This window comes from Elephantulus edwardii, unplaced genomic scaffold (genome assembly GCF_000299155.1).
Source record: "Elephantulus edwardii isolate Elephantulus edwardi_28Jun2011 unplaced genomic scaffold, EleEdw1.0 scaffold00012, whole genome shotgun sequence".
In the NCBI taxonomy this organism is placed as follows: Eukaryota; Metazoa; Chordata; class Mammalia; order Macroscelidea; family Macroscelididae; genus Elephantulus; species Elephantulus edwardii.
In genome coordinates, this window is record NW_006399762.1 from 23274201 (window position 1) to 23294663 (window position 20463).

The window sequence follows — 20463 nt, forward strand, 5'->3', positions numbered from 1 at the left end:
GGAAAAAGAATAATTCTATCCAGAATACAGAATCAATTCAACTTTCCATCTTTCCAACTGAAATGTTGCTTCCCTTTTTTTGCAGAAAGTCATTTTCAGATACCTAAAGCACTAGCCTGAGCTACGCAAATTTTTTTTGATCCAGCTGTCGATTATTCCCGGGAAAGCAAACACATTCCCAAGATATTGTGTTAATGGGGACATATCTACCATTAGATAAAAATAAATGTAAAAAGATTGTTTGCAAAGATGCACTGTATTAGAAATTTTAAAAAAAAAACCTATTTTTTTTCATCAAGATAATGAGGTAACCTAAGTATTTGTTGATTTTAAAATCTATTTGTGGAAATTCATTCTGCTTCAAAAGCTAACCTTCCAGAGACTAGATGCAAGAGTGCCACTCTATTCCACTCCCATTTATTTATAGGACTATAAATCTTGAGGTTTTTAGTGTTAACAGCCACATAGCCTTTCTCTTGTTTTATTATAATGTTTGAGAAAAAACACACTGATACCTGGCTGAAATAAATAAGGCACTGAATGCAACTGGTGGCTGGTCTAATTTTTCACAGTAATTCTTTTTGTTATTATCTGCGTTTTTTGCCTATTGAGTTATTTTACTTTCTTTAAGTCATATATATCTGCTAATTTTGAGTAATATCCAAGTCTCTATGAAGACAAAAGCAGAAAAGGGCATTTGTGAGGTACCTATGTGATAGGAGGAACAGGCTAACTCTTTGCGTTTGCAATCTTGTTTAATGTTAATCTATGTGGCAGGTATAATTCATTTTTACAGCTGAGGAAATTAAGACTAAAATGATGTCCGAATCCAAAATAATACAACTGTTGTTGTTATGTGACATCAAGTCCAAACCACCTCATGGCTGTCCCTACAGCAGGTTTGAAGAGGCTATAAGTCACACAGGAGAACGCAGATCTTTCTCCTTTAAAGCAGCTGCTATATTTGAACTGCTTGCTTTTGGGTTAGAAGTGTAACTTCTTACCCACAAGGCCACCAGACTAGTAACGCTACTTCAGGACTTTCTGTATAATAATGTTGCTGTTGTTAGGTGTCGTTGAGTCAAGTACAATTCATAGTGATCCTATAAACGAAAGATCTCAACCCTGCTATATCCTGTGTCATCCTCAAACTTCCTAACACACATGAATCCATTGCAGCAGTCACTATGTCAAAGCACCTGGTTGAGTGTTTTCCTCTCCTTTGCTGACCCTCCACCCTTCCCAGAATAGTGTCCTTCTCCAAGGAATAGCCCCACCTAGCAACATGTCCAAAGTATGCAAAGTGGAGTCTCATCGTTCTTGCCTCCAGAGAACACTCCAGCTGCACCTTCTCCAAGACATACCTGTTTGTTCTCTTGGCTATCCATGGGATGTTCAGTGCTCTTCTCCAACACCACAGCTCAAAGGCATCAATTCTTTTTCTGCCATCCATAGTCATTGTCCAGCTCGCAGACGCATAACAAGTAATCTGAAAGACTATGGCCTGAGTCAGACACACTGTAGTCCTCAAACTGACATCAATACTTCTTAATAGCTTGGAGAGGTCCTTAACTAAAGATTTTCCCAGTGCAATGCATCTCCTTATTTTCTGACTGCTGGTCCGAAAGGTGTTAATTGTTGATCCAAGCAAGCTGTTTCAATTTCCTCTCCATCCATCATGATGTTGTCTATCAGTCCAGGGGTAAAATTCTTCGTTTTCTTGACATTGAGATGCAATCCATACCAAAGGCTGCATTCCTTGATCTCCTGCAACAAGTGCTTGAAGTCCTCCTCACTTTCAGCAAACAAGGTGTGTCATCTGCATAACACAGGTTATTGATGACAATCCTGATACCATACTCCACTTCATAGAGTCCAGTCTCTAGGGAATCTGCACAGCATACAGACTGAGTAGGTACAGAGAAAAAATAAAATAAAATAATGCACTCCCTTCCCAATTTTGGTGGGAAGGTCTTTGTATTTAAAAGTTGATTGTGTCCTAAGAGTCTCCAGTTTAGAGTAGTTGGATTCTGGAGAGTAGGTTGTTTTAATTGAAAGTTGGGTTTAAACTGTTTGGCCATTGTTTAAAAATTTTTAACAATCAAGTGTAAGCTGATTGGCTTCTTTGATTTAGTTAATAATCAGCTGTGGGCTGGAAGCATCTGCTTTAAGCAATCAGGACATGGTGGGTGTGCCTTTGTATTTAAAAGTCACTTGGTTCCTGCCTAGGAATCATTTGGAGCAGTTGGATTCTGGAGAGTAGGTTTTTTTGATTTAATGGAAAGTCAAGTATAAACTGGTTATTTTTAATTTTGTTAACAATCAAGTGTAAGCTATGTAATTATAGCTTGCATATATATCTTCCAATGTTGGAAGAGTGATTCTTTTTTGACAATAATATCAGTTTATAGGTACCACTTTGAGAGTTTTCCAACAAAAAAGTAAGTACACTTACCAGTACATGTTTTTCCATCTATGTCAAATGTTGAACCTGTAGGATGGAGACATGTAGGGCCATCCGATGTCAGAACACAGTTGTTACTGCATTTAGACATATCTCTTGGACAGGGTGGTAATGCTAATTGATGAAGAATAAAACCAGCATTAATGTTAAGTCAGGTTTATGTAAATTTATTAAAATAAGTTGCTAATAAAAATGCTATTCAGAAAAGAGCATGTTAAATAAAGAACAAACATTAATAAAAGGTATAATGATAATTATTTAAATAAAGAGAACATTTCAAATCTAAAACAAAAAATAAAGACAGGCTTCTGAGTTTGGAAAAGTATTCTAGTTCTAAGTTACTAAATACTATCTATGTAGTATTTCTAAAGTTACTAGTTATCAAAATTCCAAAAAATTTTACATGCAAGTTGGTTAAGAGATTCTCATTTGGAAAACAAATTACATGTGTAAGAAAAACTAGACATACCATATGAATGTTATTAGGTACGTGAAGAAAAATGAAAGTGTTTTAAAATATTAAAAAGTGTCATAAAGGTACATTTAAATAATTTAATAATAAAGGCACATTTAATAATTGAAATGGTAGAAAAATAGTGCAAGGTTAGATAGAAAGGATAATAGTTCAAGAAAGAAGATTCAATTCAAAGGATCAAGATACCTAGGCTATAGTGTGTGATGAAGGTTTTATTTAAATTAATAACATATATAAGATCATAAAATAGTAGAGAAATAAATGCAAGTAATAATTTGAGGAGATAGTTAAATCCCTACCATATACCATACATCTAGATAAAAGCCAATAAATCAAAGGTTACAATATATACCTGCAGTGTTAACCTAAAAGTTGGCTTTTTTAGCCATTACCTTAACTCCTTCTGGTCTCAAGCTACCTTAACTGCAGACACATGGTCTTGCAAATCATCAATAACTGTGGGACTAGGATAAGAGAAAGAATGCTTCCTACACTAAGTAGCAAGATTTGTGGCAGTTAGACTTGTGGCAGGCAAGACTTGAGAGAGACTGAGCAAGACCCTAGTAAAAGTGAGATGCTGGTGGCGAGACCTTCGTGATGGTGGTGGAGAGACCACGGCATTGCTGTGGAAAAACTGTAGCAACATGTGATATGAGGCTTCTTGCATTTGTGCTGGCCTCAGTTAAAGGTTTTACTGTTCTTGTTAAATGCGTGAAGGAGAAGTTGATTTGTTCCTGCTCAGAGGCAAAGCTTGCTGGATGATTGAAAGAACCAGAGGCTTCTTGAATTTGTGTTGCTGAACTAAAACTGGAGCCTGAACTACTTGAGGAATTGTGCCTTGTGGGGTGCTGGACTAAATGTGGACTTGTGAGGTATTTTCTGCCTCCCTCACTCTCCAACTTGCTTCCCTAATAAACTCCATTCTCGGTAGCACAACTGTGAGTCTGAGTCAACTACACATAAATTAACTTCCTGCTACTGTTTTGGCTCTAGAGGCACTATGTGGTCGGGCTATGAGCTCTTCATCTGCATTCTGCTCAGGTGTGGTGAGGGGTCATCTTATCCTCAGTCCCTCTAGCCCTTTCAGAGAGACACTCATAGCCCTGTGACTCCATGCCCCATTTCCTGCTCTCTAAACAATAGCACTAAAGGTACAATTATATATGTACCTACCTGCTATTTTGTGCTTTTAGAAATCTTTTCCAAAGATGCACTGATATACATATGTGAACAATTCTATGGAATGGCTACTTATGTCAGTGGATTTCAAGTTTAAAACATTTAATGTACAAGATGAACCTAGAAAATACCCTTGATCAGATAAGAAATCTATCCAAGGTTGCTGGGGTCAGGAAGTTATATGAAAAGACTCTAACTAGAACAAGGGGAGATAATTTGCATGCGAGTAAGGATAACAAATATAATGGATTGAAACGCATCAAAGATGTTAAAAATTTATTAGTTCGTAGTAATACTACTTTTTAGAAAACCACACTCATTGGTCTTATTTAGAAAATATTAAGAAATAAACCCACCATTGTAAAGATAACTAAGGAGTGGGGACAAGAATGGCCCTTATTTATGTATATTATGAATATAACTGTCAAATACGGCATTACTTTTGTAAAAAAAACCTGAGAATCATGGCCCAGTCAAGTTAGCACTTAACACTAACTACCACAGCAGCATTATTCTTGCCTTGCACCTTGGTGTTTATTACTACAAGGTATGCATTCTGAATTGCAATACAGATCATGGATTTTTTTTTTATTATTATCACTAATATAAAACGTTGGATAGAGGGAAAGTCAGTGAGAAAGGACCAAGTACATACGTGGATGAAGAAATAGAAGGAGATAATACATTTTCTTTTTTAGCTGTGGAAGTTTTTATTTTATAGGTCTGTGATTGCCTATTGTTATTATGTGCCATAGAGTCAGGATTGACTCATAACGGACCCTCCAGCAAGCTTTCAGAGAAACTTAATGACATGGGAGGAGAGATTGGCCATTCTCCTCCTGAGGAATAGCTAGTGGATTTGAGTTGCCTGCCTGTGGGATTTCAGCACAGCTTCTTACCACTAAACCAGTCTGTTGTTGTTGTTGTTTACCATAGAGTGTGCACCGATCCATAGCTGACACTCTAGCGGGTTTCCAGAGGTAGTTAATTGCATGGGAGAAGTCTGCCCATTCTTCTCCTGTAGAGAAGCTGTGGCCTCGAATTGCGTGCCTTTGGGATTGTAGCACAGCTTCTTGCCACTAGGCCACCAGAGTTCCCTTATACCAGTCTAGTCATTCATATTTCAAAAGCAGAACAAAACAAAACTCAATGGTGATTCTGATGTACACTGTTGATCAAACCACTGGGTCACCAACTCAGATATTGACACCTTAGGAATATCACTGACAATGAAGGAAACGATGCTATAAATACTTGTAGCTCTGACTTACGCTGGCATTGTTTCCCATCAGGAAGCAGCATATACCCTGCTGGGCATGTACAGTAATAAGACCCAGGAGTATTCTCACAACCAAGAGTGCAGCCATGATTCGAAAGGTTACATTCATTGACATCTATACAATGACAAGAACAAAGTATAGTCAGATGATTATTTAAAAAAAAATAAATTATGTTAATCATTGTTGTTGTTTGGTGCGGTCGAGTCATAGACGACTCATAGAGACCACTAATTCCCAATTTATTATTACACACTACAAACTCAAAATTTCAACCATTCACAGCACAAAACAAAGTTATTAGGAAAACTGAACTACCAAGACCAAAAATGTTACAGAATCCACACAGTTCTTACTGGGAGAGAGCAAAGAGGATGGAATGGTTATCTTTAAGAAAAAGTTTTACTGAACAATATCCTAATTTATGTATCTGAAAAACATGAAAAATAAATTGTAGTACATTTACACAATGGCATACTATGCAGCACTCAGAAGCAATAATTTTGAAAAATACTATATAACTTAAGAGAGACTAGAGACCATTATACTAAGTGAACTAACTTAGTCTCATAAGGACAAATACTGCATAAAACCATTGTTGTAAAAATAGAAGGATAACTAGTAAAACATGTTTAGAGACCTAAGGGAGGAAGAAGAGGGAGTATAAGGATGGGTAAGGGTGAAGCCATAGAGTTCTACAAAGATAGTTGGAGGTAGGGAGTAAAGGAAATGGGTAAGACCCAGGAGGGACATGAAAAGACAGGGTAATGATGGGTTAGTCCAACGGTGATTAATTTTATAAAACACAATGCATGGTAATGATTATATGAAATACAATATGAATGAAGAATAGTGTGAAATAATATATATGAGCTTGTAAGCAATACAATATAAAATAAAAATGTAAAACGCCATTTAAAATAGACTTAATTTAAAATGTTCAAGCCATAAATGTATGACTCCAAATTGTCACTAAGTATGCTCTTTATTGGATATAAAAACTGACCCTCTCGAGCAAACGGGGGTTGGGGGTGGGGTGGGCAGGGAGAAAAGTGCAACAATGAATGAATGGAATTCCAAAATCTCTGTAAGATGTTCATTGAAATAAAAAAAAATATTTAAAAAGTAAATAAACAAATAAATGAATAAAAACCAAAAAAACCCTGACCCTCTCACACATGAAATGTTACACTGACATACAATCCTACCCCCAAATTTTAGCATCCCACATTTTCTAGTTGTATATATAAAAAATGAACAATCAGCAAATGATCTTACCTCTTAAAAAATGTATTTACATTTTAAAATGGAATGAAGTGAGATTTCCTTCTTGAAAATTGTCTAGAGCTACAAAAACTTGCATTTACAAAAGTGTTGTTGTTGATTGCTGTTGAGTTGAGTGCAACTCATAGAGATCCTACGAACAAAAGACCTTATGCCTTTCTATAGCTATTGTCATTTCTCCAACTTCACAGAGTTTCCAGGGGCATGTGGTTTAGGAAGTGGATGCCACTCCTGCTTCCAAACCTGTTTTACCACTGGGAGCTCTACCAAACACTGTCCACTTTGGGAAACCATTATGGCATTTGTAACCCAGTGGCACAAGGTTCACAGCAAACCCAGATTACCTCAGTACCGCAAATTGACACAAGAGTGATGTGCAAATTAGAAGAATGTTCCTCCAAAATATAACAACACTAGTCTCACTTAGCACTGATTAAGTGCCGTCGAATTGGCTATGACTCATAGTTACCCTATGAACAAAAGACCCGAACCCTGTTTTATAACTAACATCATTTCTCTATGTTCATAGAGTTTCCAGAGGCATCTGGTTTAGGAAATGGATATCACTCCAGCTTCCAAACCTGAATCAATCTGGAAGCTCCTCCAAACACTGTCCATGATGGGTAACCATTGTGGTATTTGACACAAATATGGCAGTGTTCAGCCTCACAATACCCCAAGTTACTTCAGTACAGCAAATAGGCAAATGACTCCTGTACCACTTAAAAATTGTTCATCCCAATATTAATTAGTTTGGCCCAAAGACCTTATAAAATTTTAAAGACAGGCACACTCAACAAATGCTGTTGACTACAATAAACCAAGCAGACCCTCTGCCCTTGGGTCATTGTTGGCTAAATTGGACCAAAGTCCAGCCAGCTGACAACCTCTTGTGGAGGGAAAAAACAATAACACAAACCAAAACTTTCCTTACTTGACCCTCATCAAGACGTGAGAAAAATATTCCTCTATTGTACAAGAAGGGACCAGTGACAAGACATGGTAGACAAAATATCAATCAGACTTGGCTTCTTCCTCTCCTGTTTCATCAGAGGCTGGACTCTCTTCATTTTATCTCATTTTCTGCAGTAAATCTGTCATTTCTTGGTTAGCCACTTCCACATGTTTTCCCTTGGTTCCCCTTTCCCCTTCTGTTTTCACTCTTTTGTTTGGAGTCTTCTCCTTTCCTGCTGCCTTTTGGGACTTCCTTTCCACTTTTGCAGGCAGCTTAGCTGACAGCCTGGCTGATCTCTTGGGCTCCTCCTTCACAGCTCAGGCTAAGCTGACCTTCCTCTTAGGCCTTCCCTGCCAGATGCCTGTAGGCTGCTTGGCATAGAGAGCCTTCATGGAGCTGGGGTGCCTGGCTACTCTAATTATATACTAGAATAACTCTGGTGAAGATGTAGTCTATCTCTTTGGAAACACATAACTTGCCATACGTTAGTGGAACATTCTCTTCTCTGCTTTGCATTCTTCACAACAGCAACTAGAGCTTTTTCATTTGAAAGCACAAACTGTCCTTAGCACCTTTACTCTGCCTTACACTCCAGGCTTACAGGTCAGTGTTTTTATGCTGTGCCTTTATCTGCCTGCGGATTTATTTTGACTCATGGAAACGTCATGTGTGAGTGGAACCTCTTCACAGGATTTCCAAAGCCATGGCTTTTTGGAAGCACATTGCTTTTGAGGTACCTCTGGGTAAGTGCAAACCACCAACTTTTCTGCTGATGGTCAAGCGCTTAACCATTTGTACCATCTAAGGACTCTTCTATAAAAGTAGGAGCCTCTGACTAATTAACAGAAGTCCCTGTGTGATGTAAATGGTCAACAAGTTCTGCTCCTAATCACCAGATTGGAGAATTCAGTCCACCCAGAAACCCTTCAAAGGCAGACAAGGAGTTATATTTCAGAAAAAAAATCAGACATTGGAAACCATATGGATCATAGTTGTTGTTTTCCCCCCCTGAAATACATGATGTCAACATGCATGAGAAAAGATTCAAAAGAAACTGGTATAACCAGCAAGGCAGGTGCTAGATTTCCTTGAAATCCCTTCCCAACTCATTGCATTGAATGTGTGCTACAACCACTGGACTGTTTTGATCAATAAGCCATTTACTATCTTTGGAAAGGGCAGTGTATTTCTCCCAGGTTCATTAAATTGAGACTGAAATGTTAACACAGGAGAAGCTCTCCTTTTGCGTTTTGGGTCACAGCTTCTTGTCATTCCTCCTAGATGTTTTTAGGAGCTGGGAGGTGGGAGCCACACTTTCTTTGAAAATCTTATAACTTTACGCCAGTCTCCTAAAAACCTTGCATATGCTGGAATCTGCATCAAGTACAACCATGGGGTTTCAAGAAGCCCAGTAAGAATATACTTGCTTTATATTACTCTTTGAGCATCTTTAGAAAGGGATTGATCTCGAAACACTTAGATAGAAGAACTGAAAGGAGTATAAAGGTTTCAAAAGTAGAACAAAAAACTAAAATTGCATTTCTAGGAAATAAAAAGGAGTGGCTGTTTCGGTTTTCTTTACATTGGGGCTCTGATGGTCCTACAGAAGACAAACCTCTACTCAGACTGTCTCCACTTTCCCAGATCTACCCTCTACTATATCACGATTTGCCTTATTGTCACAAGATCTATGCCTTACCCTCACAGTGCATCCCATCGTGGCTTAAAGTATATCCCTTGGCACACGTGCACACAGAGAGTTTAGAATCTTGATCACACGTGCTATTTCTGCAGCTTCTTTTCCTCTGTTTGCAAAGCTCCCGATCTAAAAAAGAAAACGGCTTCTTTGAAGTGGAAAAGTATTTTGACAGGGAACAATTCTTGATCCTTTTGTAGCTATTAAGAAGGCTAATTTTGATGTGATATCAAGGGTATTATCTTTCATGGTGATGGCATCACTACCATGTCAGACAACATTAACCCAGATTCTCTAGCAAATCAAATTCCATCTATTTCTCTAATAGTGTTGCTCCTACAATGTTGTTGCTCATACACATAACACTCAGAAAAAGGACATTTTAACTAGCAGCATGTTTATTTAGTTGTTTTTTTTTAATTGACTACGCAACAGCATTTGACTGTGTGAATCACAACACATTGTGGCTAACACTGAGAATGGGAATCCCAGGACACTTACTGTGCTTATGGGAAACCTGTTGCTTCTGTGGACCATTGAGTCAGAACCAACCATAGCTGACTCCCAGCGGGTTTTCAGAAATAGTAACAGCAAAGGAGGTGATTGTCCACCCTTCTCCCACGGCACTGCTGGCGATCTGAACCATGTGCCTTCAGGTTACAGTGTAGATTCTTACCACTAGTCCACCAGAGCTCCCTATGCATAGGCTAAGAAGCTGTTGTCTGAACAGCACAGAGAAACACCCTTGTGGTTTAAAATAAGAAAAGATGTGGTTCAGGGCTATATCCTTTCTCCATACCTATTCAATAAATATGCTAAGAAGCTAGACTATGGGAAGAAGAATGTGGTTTCAAGATCAAAGGAAGACTCAACAGCAACCTGAGTTGTACAAATGACACAAAACGCAGAAACTGAAGAAGACTTGAAGAACTTACTGCAGAAAATCAAACACTACAGCCTTCAGTATGGATTATTTCTCAACATCAAGAGAACAACATCACAATACATGGAGAAAAGATTGAAGTTGTCAATGGTTTCATTTTACTTGGATCCATAATCCATACCCTTGGTAACCTCAGTCAAGAAATCAAAAGATCTATTGCACTGGGGAAATCTGCTATCAAGTACCTCTCCAACAACTGAAGAACAAGGATGTCAGTTTAAAGACCAAAGGGTGCCTGATCCCAAGCCATGGTATTTTCAATTGCTTCCTATGCATCTGAAAGTTGATAAATGAGTAAGGAAGACAGAAGAATTGATGCCTTTGAATCATGGTGTTGGAAAAGAATGGACCATACACTGAAGAAAGAACAAACATATCTATCTTGAAGGATATAAAACCTTAGAGACAAAGATAGTGAAACTTAATCTCACTTATTTTGAGTATATTTTTTAAGAAGAGCCAGTCCTCGGAGAGAGATACCATGCTGGGAAAGCTAACAAGTCAGTAAAAGGAAGGAAGACCCTCAATGAGATGGGCAGACACGGCAATTACCACAATGGGCTTGACAGATATTATGAGGATGGTGGAGACTAGGGCAAGGTTCAGATGTTATTCACAGGGTCACTACGAGGCATAGTTGACTTAACAGCACCTAACATTTAACAGATGTAATTACTTGGGTTCCAAATGCTCAGTGTAACGTAATAGTTTTTTTCACTCTGATTTATTTTTTACTGTGGTAAAATATATTTAACAAAAAATTTGCCATTTAATTAATTTTAAATGTTCTTGTTGTGTGCTGTTGAGTCACCTACAAGTCATGTACAATATAAAAATCTTATGTATAAGAGCTCTGAACGCCCCCCATTACCCTAGCTATTGTATCGATCCATCTCATCCACAGTCTTCTTCTCCTGGGCTTTCTCTCCACCTTTCCAATCATGATCTCCTCCTCCAAAGACTGGTCCCTCCTGGCCATATGCCCAAACTAAGTAAGACTGAGCTTCAAAATTTTTGCCTCCAAGGAGCAACTTGGTTTCACCCTCTCGAGGACAGATCTGTTTATTCTCTTGGCAGTCTGTGGTATGTTCAGTACTCACCTCCAGCACCAATCAAAGACATTGATTTTTCTTCTATTATCCTTAGTCATTGTCCAGCTCTCTGATACTTAGCAAGTAACTGCGAAGAACATGGCTTGGATCAGATGCACCTTAGTCGCTAGACTGACATTATTGCTCTTCAGCACTCTGGAGAGGTTCCTGATAGCAGATTTTCCCAGTGCAATTCATCTTTTGATTTCCTTACTGCCAGGGCTAAGAGTGTGGATTGTGGAGCTGAGCAAGCTGAAATTGCTAACAATCTCAGTCTCTTCTCCATCTATAATGGTGCTACTATGAGTGAAATGGCATTAATTTCACCCACCCTTCTTGTACAACCACACCAGTCTCTGGTTTCAAATGTTTTTCTTCTCTTTAAACAGAAACTTAGTACTTTTTGAGCAATAACTTCCAATCCTTTTCCCTTTCTGGGTTTGTTGATTTTGGGCTTTTGTTTTTGTTTTTTTAAAAAAGGCAAAACACCTCAAACATAAGAACATCTTTTTAAAAGTACAATAATTATAAGTCATATTGCAATACTAAGCTATTTTTAAAATCATTAAACATCATTTAGGTTTAACATAAATAATTGTTGTGTCTTAGCCTCAAATTCTGATAATTTTGCTCCTAGCATTCCATATTTTTATAGGGGATAGTGCACATGCAGTCCCCTACTACCACAGTTATGCAGTCGAGTTTTCCATATTTGTGGAAATTGCAGAGGTCAGCACATCCACAATGCACTGGAATAAACCTCACCCTTGGGAAAACCACCTTCGTGATCACAGTATTTCCTCTGCTAGGTAAATGTCCATACTTTAGAAAATATCCCAGGATCCATCATAAAATCAACTCAGTGATATAAATTCTTGTGCTGAATTTGGTTAATATATTGAACAAAATTGGCCAACTTGATGTCTTTGATTTGTCCAGCCAGAGTCAAGTGTTGAACTGGTAACACACATACCATATTTTCAAAGGTTAACCAGATGCATGTCTCCTTTTATCGTTAAAACTTTACCCATTTACCTTTGTAAAATGCTATGGGGAATATAAGGAATCTCTGGGTGACACAGAAGGCTAAGCACTCAACTATTGGCCAAAATGTTGGCAGTTCAACTCCACTTAGAGGCGTTTTAGAAGAGGCTTGAACATCAGCTTCTTTCTGAGAGGTCATGACCCTGAAAATTCATGAGGTCACTCTACTTTTCACACACGGGGTCACCATGATTCAGAATCTACTAGACTGCAGCGAACAATGGGGAATACAGAGGGATCAACACAGGTAAGCATGAGCACAAGGGCAGATACAATCAGAAACAGAGGACAGTGCTACAAGGGCAGATACAATCAGAAACAGAGGACAGTACTGTGGCAAAGATGAATATGAGGGAGGAAAGCTAAGGTCATAGACCCTGAAGACGAAGACTTGGATGAGATCATCTGAAGCCTATGAAATAAGAACCTGAGAGAAGTACTGTGGAAGAACTCCAGGATGTGGTCTGGACAAAGGAAACAGCAAGTGCCTGAGAAGAGCAGGCTACTTCCCTGACCCCTGCTTATCTGCTTATAAAAGGTCTCCTGGCACAGACTTCACCTGTTTCCTTTCCTTTCTAGTCTTCAAACTTGTTTTGACTAAAAAAGAAAGATTAGTGTAGAAATATGTTCTTGCCTCCTTTAAAGTGTCGCTTTGTGCGTGCACATCAGGAGGATTAGCTGGAACTCCTTCAGTTACCCTCACTCTAGAAGTAAATGACAGAAAACCGTAGAAATCTGCCTTTGAAATAGAGTCTGGGGGGTTAGGGGGATTGTATAGCAATGAAAGAATTTTTTTTTTTTTACTTTTCAAAGAGAAAAGCGAACTGTAGGGGGTAGGGTGGGCAGGGAGAAAAGTGTGCAACAATGAATGAATGAATAAATGAAAATCCAAAGTCTCTGTAAACTTTCACTAAAATAAAAAAAAAAAATAGAGTCTGGGTTGATTCAGATGCTGGGAATCTTCATAACATCCTTTGAGACACCTTGACTTTCGGCTCCATTACAAACATTTCTTTTCAGTTGTTAGGTTCCAGAGACTTAATTCCAACTCATAGTATCCATAAGAAAGAAACGGTGTCTGGTCCTGTACCCTCTTCTGCCCGTTGCTGTACTTGAGTGCACTGTTGCAGGCACCGTGCTAAGTCTAGTCATCTGTCTTAATTCTTTGTTGCTGTTGGGTGTCATCTGGTCAAGGGCCTTTGCACAGCAGAGCTGACCCTTGCCTGCTACTGCACCATCCTCACAGTCTCTGCCACATGCAGGCTCATTGTGGCAGTCATTGTGCCACTCCACCTCATGGGGGTCTTTCCTCACTGATCCTCTATTTTCCCCAACATGCTGTGTTTTTCTAAGGACTGACTCCTTCTGACAAAAAGCCCAAAGTATGTCAGATGAAGTTTCACCATCCTTGCCTCTAAAGTGCACCCTGGTTACACTTCATCCCATACAGATTTTCTTTTTGTTTTGACAATCCATATATATTCAATACTCTTAGCCAACACTACAACTCAAAGTATCAGTTCTTCTTAGGTCTTTCTTACTCATTGTCCAACTTTCACATGCATGTAAAACAAGGAAAAATACCAAGCCTTGGGACAAAAGAACTACGTTCTTTGTTAAATTCAAAATAAGAAAATAAATTATTTAGTTCTTTTGTAATTGCTTTTTTATTCAGACATCTGGGGAGAATTACGTGTTAAACCGATCCTGCCATACATTTAACACTATTGCATAATTAGGGAGCTCTGGTGGTCTAGCGGGAAGGAAATATACCGCCAACACAAAGGCTTGTGGTTCAAGTTCACCAGACGTTCTATGGGAGAAATGTGGGCATTCTCCTCCAGCTTATTTCCTGTCCCTGAAAACTCACTGAAGAGTCAATAATGTCGGTTCTAACCCAGTGGTAAACAAGAGCTAAAATAACTTATAAAGCACACAGACTAGAAACCCTATGAGAGAGTTCCATTCTCATATGGGGTCACTATGGTAAACTTGAGGTCATACTGTCGAACTATTAACCAAAAGGTTGGTGATTCAAATCCCCTAGCTACTCCAAGGGAGACAGATGGAAAGCCTCCTGTATATACTTACAGAATTGGAAAACTGATGGAGGGTTGGCATGACTTGGAATTGATTTGATGAATTAGGTTTTGGACAAAACCAATTTGGTCACCCCAAAAATGACAACACATTTACATGTCAATTGTTTTTCATGATCTTGATTCCACAATTAACAATGTTGGTACCAGCAGCCAGGAAATCAAAAGATGAATTGCATTGGGAAAATCTGCTGTCAGGGATCTCTCTACAGTATTAAAGAGCAATGATTTCAGTTTGGAGACTAAGGTGAACCTGATCTGGGTCACAGTCTTCACAATTACTTGCTATGCTTCAGAAAACTGGAAAATGACTAGAGATGACAGAAAGAGAAGTAACGCCTTTGAGCTGTGGTGCTGGAGAAGAGTATTGAATATATACTATGGGCTGCCAGAAGAGCAAATAGGTTCATCCTAGACAGGTGAAGCCAAACTACTTCTTGGAAGCAAAGAGTCTTAAGCTTCATCTGCCATACTTTGGGTATGTTGCAAGGAGGGACCAGTCCTTGGAGAAGGACATCATGGTTGGAAGGGTGGAGGTGGAGGGACAATGCAAGAGAGGAAGACTCTCAATGAGATGGATTGATTCAGTGACAGGGTAATGAAGGTGGGTGTGTCAGAGACAATAAGAATGACACAGGATAGAGCAGGTTTCAGGGCTATTGTGACTTTGAGTCACAAATGACTCAATGACACGTAATAACAACAACTATTGTATAAGGGAGCTCTGGTGGCCTAGTGGCAAAAAGTCATACTGCAATTCTGAAGGTACCTGGTTTAAGCCCACTATCTTCTCTGATGGATTAACTGCCTCTGAAAACTCACCAGAGGGTCAGTTCCAACTTGATAGTACACAAGAAAAACTATTGCATAATTAGAGAACTCTGGTGGCCTAGGGGTAAGAAATTGTGCTGCAATGCCAAAGGCGTGCAATTTGAGTCCACCAGCTGCTCCGAAGGAGAAGAATGGGCAATCTCTTTCAATGCCATTTACTGCCTCTGAAAACCTGCAGAAGGATCAGCTATGGATCAGTTCACATTATACAAAGTCAAAACTAAAACTCACTCTTCAGGAGCCCTGGTAGTACAATGGTTAAATACTTGGCAGCTTAACCGCATCCAGCAGCTCCTAGGGAGAGAAGAAGAAACAATCTACTTCTTTAGAGATTATAGTCATAAGCACAGCTCTGTCTTCTAGACTCACTGTTAATTGGATACTACTCACTGACACTCAATAACAGCAACACACTACTTAAATTATTAACATTTTGATTAATCAATATTAAAAATAAAGTACTTGTTGTTGTTATGTGCCATCGAGCCACTTATAATTCATAGTGACCCTAAGCACAACAGCTCTGAGCTCTGCTTTATCCTGTGCCAATCTTAGTGTCTCTGACACACCTACCTCCTTTACCCCAGTCACTGAATCAGTCCACCTCATCAAGGATCTTCCTCTCTTTCGCTGTCCCTCCACCCTCCCAAGCATGATGTCCGTCTCCAAGAACTGGTCATTCCTTGCAACATGCCCAAAGTATGTCAGACGGAGCTTCAGATTCCTTGCCTCCAAGGAGCAACCTGGTTTCACCCTCTCAAGGTCAAACCTGTTTTTTCTACTAGCCATCCATGATATATATATTCAATACTCTTCTCCTGCACCACCCAAAGGCATAAATTCTCCTTCTATCAATTGTTGTTATTGTTAAGTGCCATTGACTCATAGATGACTCATAGCGACCCTATGAACAAAAGACCTGAATACTTGTATAACTTGAATCATTTCTCCAAGTAAACATAAAAAGTGTGTAACTAAAATTAGAAGCTTGTAAATATCATGAAGACAAGATATTAGCATCTAATGAAAAAGTGTGTTGGGGTTAAACATTAATTTTATAAGCTTTTCAACAAAAATCCAGACTAGTCTGGAGATAAATATAAAACAAGATTCAAAATCACACTAATAGCCAAGCTTAGTGTTGGAGAGATGCTGGGAGAAGCTCTGAGATCAGAACCTTTAGCTGCCCTTTGAGCCTGGAACTGAACTAACCCTTTGGCATAACTTGTGGCCAAACAATGACTCATTGCCTCATTGCCATCAAATTGGAACTGTCTTCTAGTTGCCCTCCAAGTGAATAATACCACCAGAAAAGTAGATAGATCTTAGAACAATCAACTACACAAGATCACAAGGGCAGTATTTTTCCAGGCATGGAGGTCAGATGATACAAAGGGAAAAGGGAGATACTGACTGGAAACAGGACCCAACAAAGATTCTGGGAAGAGTGATGATCATAAAATGTGAGAATTGTAATCAATATCATAAAAATATGCACTTTGAATAGGATATTAATCTGTTTTGCAAGCTTTCACTGAGATCACAGAAAAACACTAAAAAGTACAAAGTAAAAGAAAAATTTTTTATTTTAAAAAAAGAAGTCTGAGTCAGTGTTTTACCAGCACTAGAAAACTACTACTTTTGTGAAGTGACAAAAATTGTGTGCGTATGTGAAAGCTTATATTCTACAAAGATCTTTTTGATAATTCCTTCCAAATTCAGCATGATAGAGAATCCTTGGCTAAGAATCAGAAAAACCAAGTTTTTGTCTTAATTCTCTCCTTTACAGAAGTTTGCCTTATCTTTTTTTTTTTGCCTCAATGATTTTCCTCTGTGAAACTAGGGACTGTAGTAAATGGATAATCTCTGGGATTTGTGCTAAGCACCTCAAAACTTAACTGGTTATAGTCTGTTAACAGAGACACACACTGACTAATGAAGAAAACCATTTTATACAGAGTTTAGAAAGTGTCCCACTTTTGTCCAAGCTCCAATTTTTTTTTTCATACCTTTCTACCACTGTATTAGTTTAGGCCCTCATAGCCTCACACTGGTACTTCTACTCAGATTTCTTCTTAATCATTGTCATTATCAACATTATTATTTAGATATATTGTATATATTCTTTATGTATATTCATATGGTTGTTATGTACCATTGAATTGGAACCAATTAATAGCTGACCCTCCAGCAGATTTTCAGAGGCAGCAAATTTCACAGAAGACTGTCCATCTTTCCAACATGAAGCAAATTTGAACCATGTACCTTCAGATTGGCAGTGCACTTCCTTAGCATAGACCACCAGAGCTTTTATAGTATATATATGTATGTGTATGTATACATGTATATGTATATATATATACATATATATACTGTATTATATATAATATATACTATTAATTAAGGAATTCCTGAGGCTAAGGCATGCAACTTACACTTGCTTATAATCCATTAGAACCTAGCATGGTGCCTGTACCAAAAGATGTATGCAATAGACAAGTCAGGCATCACCACCAAAAACGGCATTTGCAGCTACATTGTCTTAAGCTTACACACATACAACTGTGACTTGATCATACCCATGTGTGCGTGTGTGTGTGTGTGTGTGTGTGTGTGTGTGTGTGTGTAAGGTTGTCTGTGTGAATACACATAAATATGCCTGTGTGAATATGCATAAATATACGTAACATAGTATTTTATACTTGTAATATATAAATCCACAGCTATTATTCTGTTTTCCCAGCTTGGTTTTTGATTGAGTGCCCAGTCTATCTCAAAGTTAGAGCTCAATCTGTCAGATTATGCCAGCTCAGAGCCCATGCTGCTGGTTGTTTTAACACTAATTATTGACAGTGTAAGTTACTTCTTTGTCACCACTGGGACGATCGGCAGCATCAGGATGGATGGCGAAGAGATTCCACAGTCAACACTTTTGGCACCAGTGGCCAGGAAATTAAAAGACACACTGCGATGGAAAATCCTGCTGTTAGAGACCTCTTCAAAGTACTGAAGAGCAATGGTGTCACTCTGGAGACTAAGGCCATGGTCATTGCATCAGAGAGTCAGACAATGACCAGGGAGGATAGAAGGAGAATTGATGCCTTTTACCTGTTGTGAGTCGCAGGCGACTTGACGGCACAACAAAAACAAGTTACTTCTTAATAATGAACAAAGACAAGAAAGTAATCATTCTCCTCTGGATGGTTATGCTCATAGTTGTTGTTGTTGTTGTTATGTGCCGTCAAGTCGCTTGCAACTCATAGCCCTATGTACAACAGCCCTAAACCCTGCTCTGTCTGTGCCATTTGCACTGCCTCCGACACACCCATCCCAATTATCCCAGTCACTGAATCAATCCACCTCAGAGGGTCTTCCCCTCCTGTGCCATCCCTCCATCCTCCCAAGCATGATGTCCCTCTCCAAAGACTGGTCCCTCCCTACAACATGTCCAAAGTATGTCAGATGAAGCCCCAGAATCCTTTCCTCCAAGGAGCAGCCTGGTTTAACCCTCTCATTGATGAATCTGTTTGTTTTCCTAGCAGTCCATAGTACACTCAATACTCTTCTCCAGCAGCACAGCTCAAAGGCATCAATTCTCCTTCTATCCTCCCTAGTCATTGTCCAACTCTCTGATGCATAACAAGTGATAGCAAAGACCATGGCCTGTATCAAACTCATTTTAGTCTTCAGAGTGACACCATTGCTCTTCAGTACTTTGGAGCGGTCACTCACAGCAGGCTTTCCCATCACAATATGTCTTTTAATTTCCTGGCTGCTGGTACCAAGAGTGTTGACTGTGGAGCCAAGCCGGCTAAAGTTGTTAACAATCTCAATCTCTTCACCATCTACTTTGATGCTGCCAATTGGTCCGGTGGTAAGAATCTTTGTCTTCTTGACATTGAGCCTCAATCCATATTGGAGGCTGCAGTCCTTGACCCTCTGCAGCAAGCACTTGAGGTCCTCCTCAGTTTCAGCAAGCAGGGTTGCGTCAACTGCATAACACAGATTGTTGATAGATCTTCCACCAATCCTGACACCACACTTCTCCTCATAAAGCCCAGCCTCCTGGATTATCTATTCTACATACAGGTTGAAAAGGTATGGAGATGCCTATTATGCTCATTATGTGACCTGAATTCAGAAACTAAACCCTTTAAAAGGTCACTTTAGGAAGTGGCAAAACACAGAGGATTGAGGGTAATTTTTTTTTAATCTCCCTAATCCTCTTGCTGTTCTTTAGCTTCAAATAAGCCAAAGTAGAGCTCAGAATGCTGCTGGTGACCTCAGATAACCCTCCTTCTCAGAAAGCATCAGTGAGGCTTAATTACCTTTGAGATCAAATTAAAAACCTTAATCTTGGAGTGTAATGTCCGCCATTCTCCTCACCCTCAATAACTGCCTAACACAGAGGCAACTAACACGACAGACAAGTATATACACAAGCTTTATCTTGGCTCAATTTTGAAATAATGCAAATAGAATCCCCCTATCCTGCTTTTCTAAACTGATGATATTTTGTTCAGCCTCACATTCAGTGTAAGACAGTCTTTTTGGTTCCTTCCAATTAAATCTTTTCACTTCATCGTTCTTGTAACTAAATCCATCCTCTGTCATCAAGCCAATTCATGATGACCCTCTGCTATGTTTCTGAAACACTTCTCAGATTCAGTACTTAACAATGGAAAACTTTTAATAGTGCCTTTAACAGGAGTGTCATCCACTTCCTAAACAACTTGCCTCCAGAAACTCTATGAACTTTTACAAATGCCTATAGTTGTAGAGGGGCTTCAGGCCTTTTGTTCATAGGGTCGTTATGAGTCGTGCTTGACTCGAAGGCAATCAATAACAATAATAAAGCATTTACATGATCGCCTTTGATTTCCCCCCCTGTGGCCTAGTGGTAAGAACCTGTGCTGCAATCTTGAATGCAAGCTGTTCAATTCCACTAGCTGCGCTGTGAAAGAAAGGCATCTCCTCTTGAGTAACTAATTGCCACTGAAAACCTGCTAGAGTCAGCTATGGGTTGGTTATGACTGCACGGTACTCAACAAGTCATTGAGGCATACAGAATAAATACCATATTCCCATTTTGCAGATTAAGAAACAACACCCTATCTCAAGTTTT

General features: G+C 39.0%; 1 protein-coding gene and 1 pseudogene across 1 annotated transcript in view; both read right to left on the reverse strand.

Annotated features, from left to right (window-relative positions):
* EGF (epidermal growth factor) overlaps positions 1-20463 on the reverse strand; it is a 193244-nt gene that overhangs the window by 88127 nt on the left and 84654 nt on the right. Inside the window, 4 exon segments of the mRNA XM_006903614.1 lie at positions 126-206; positions 2416-2578; positions 5390-5512; positions 9334-9459. Coding sequence (XP_006903676.1) covers positions 126-206; positions 2416-2578; positions 5390-5512; positions 9334-9459 — 493 coding nt within the window.
* Positions 7694-8026, reverse strand: LOC102856107 (annotated as a pseudogene).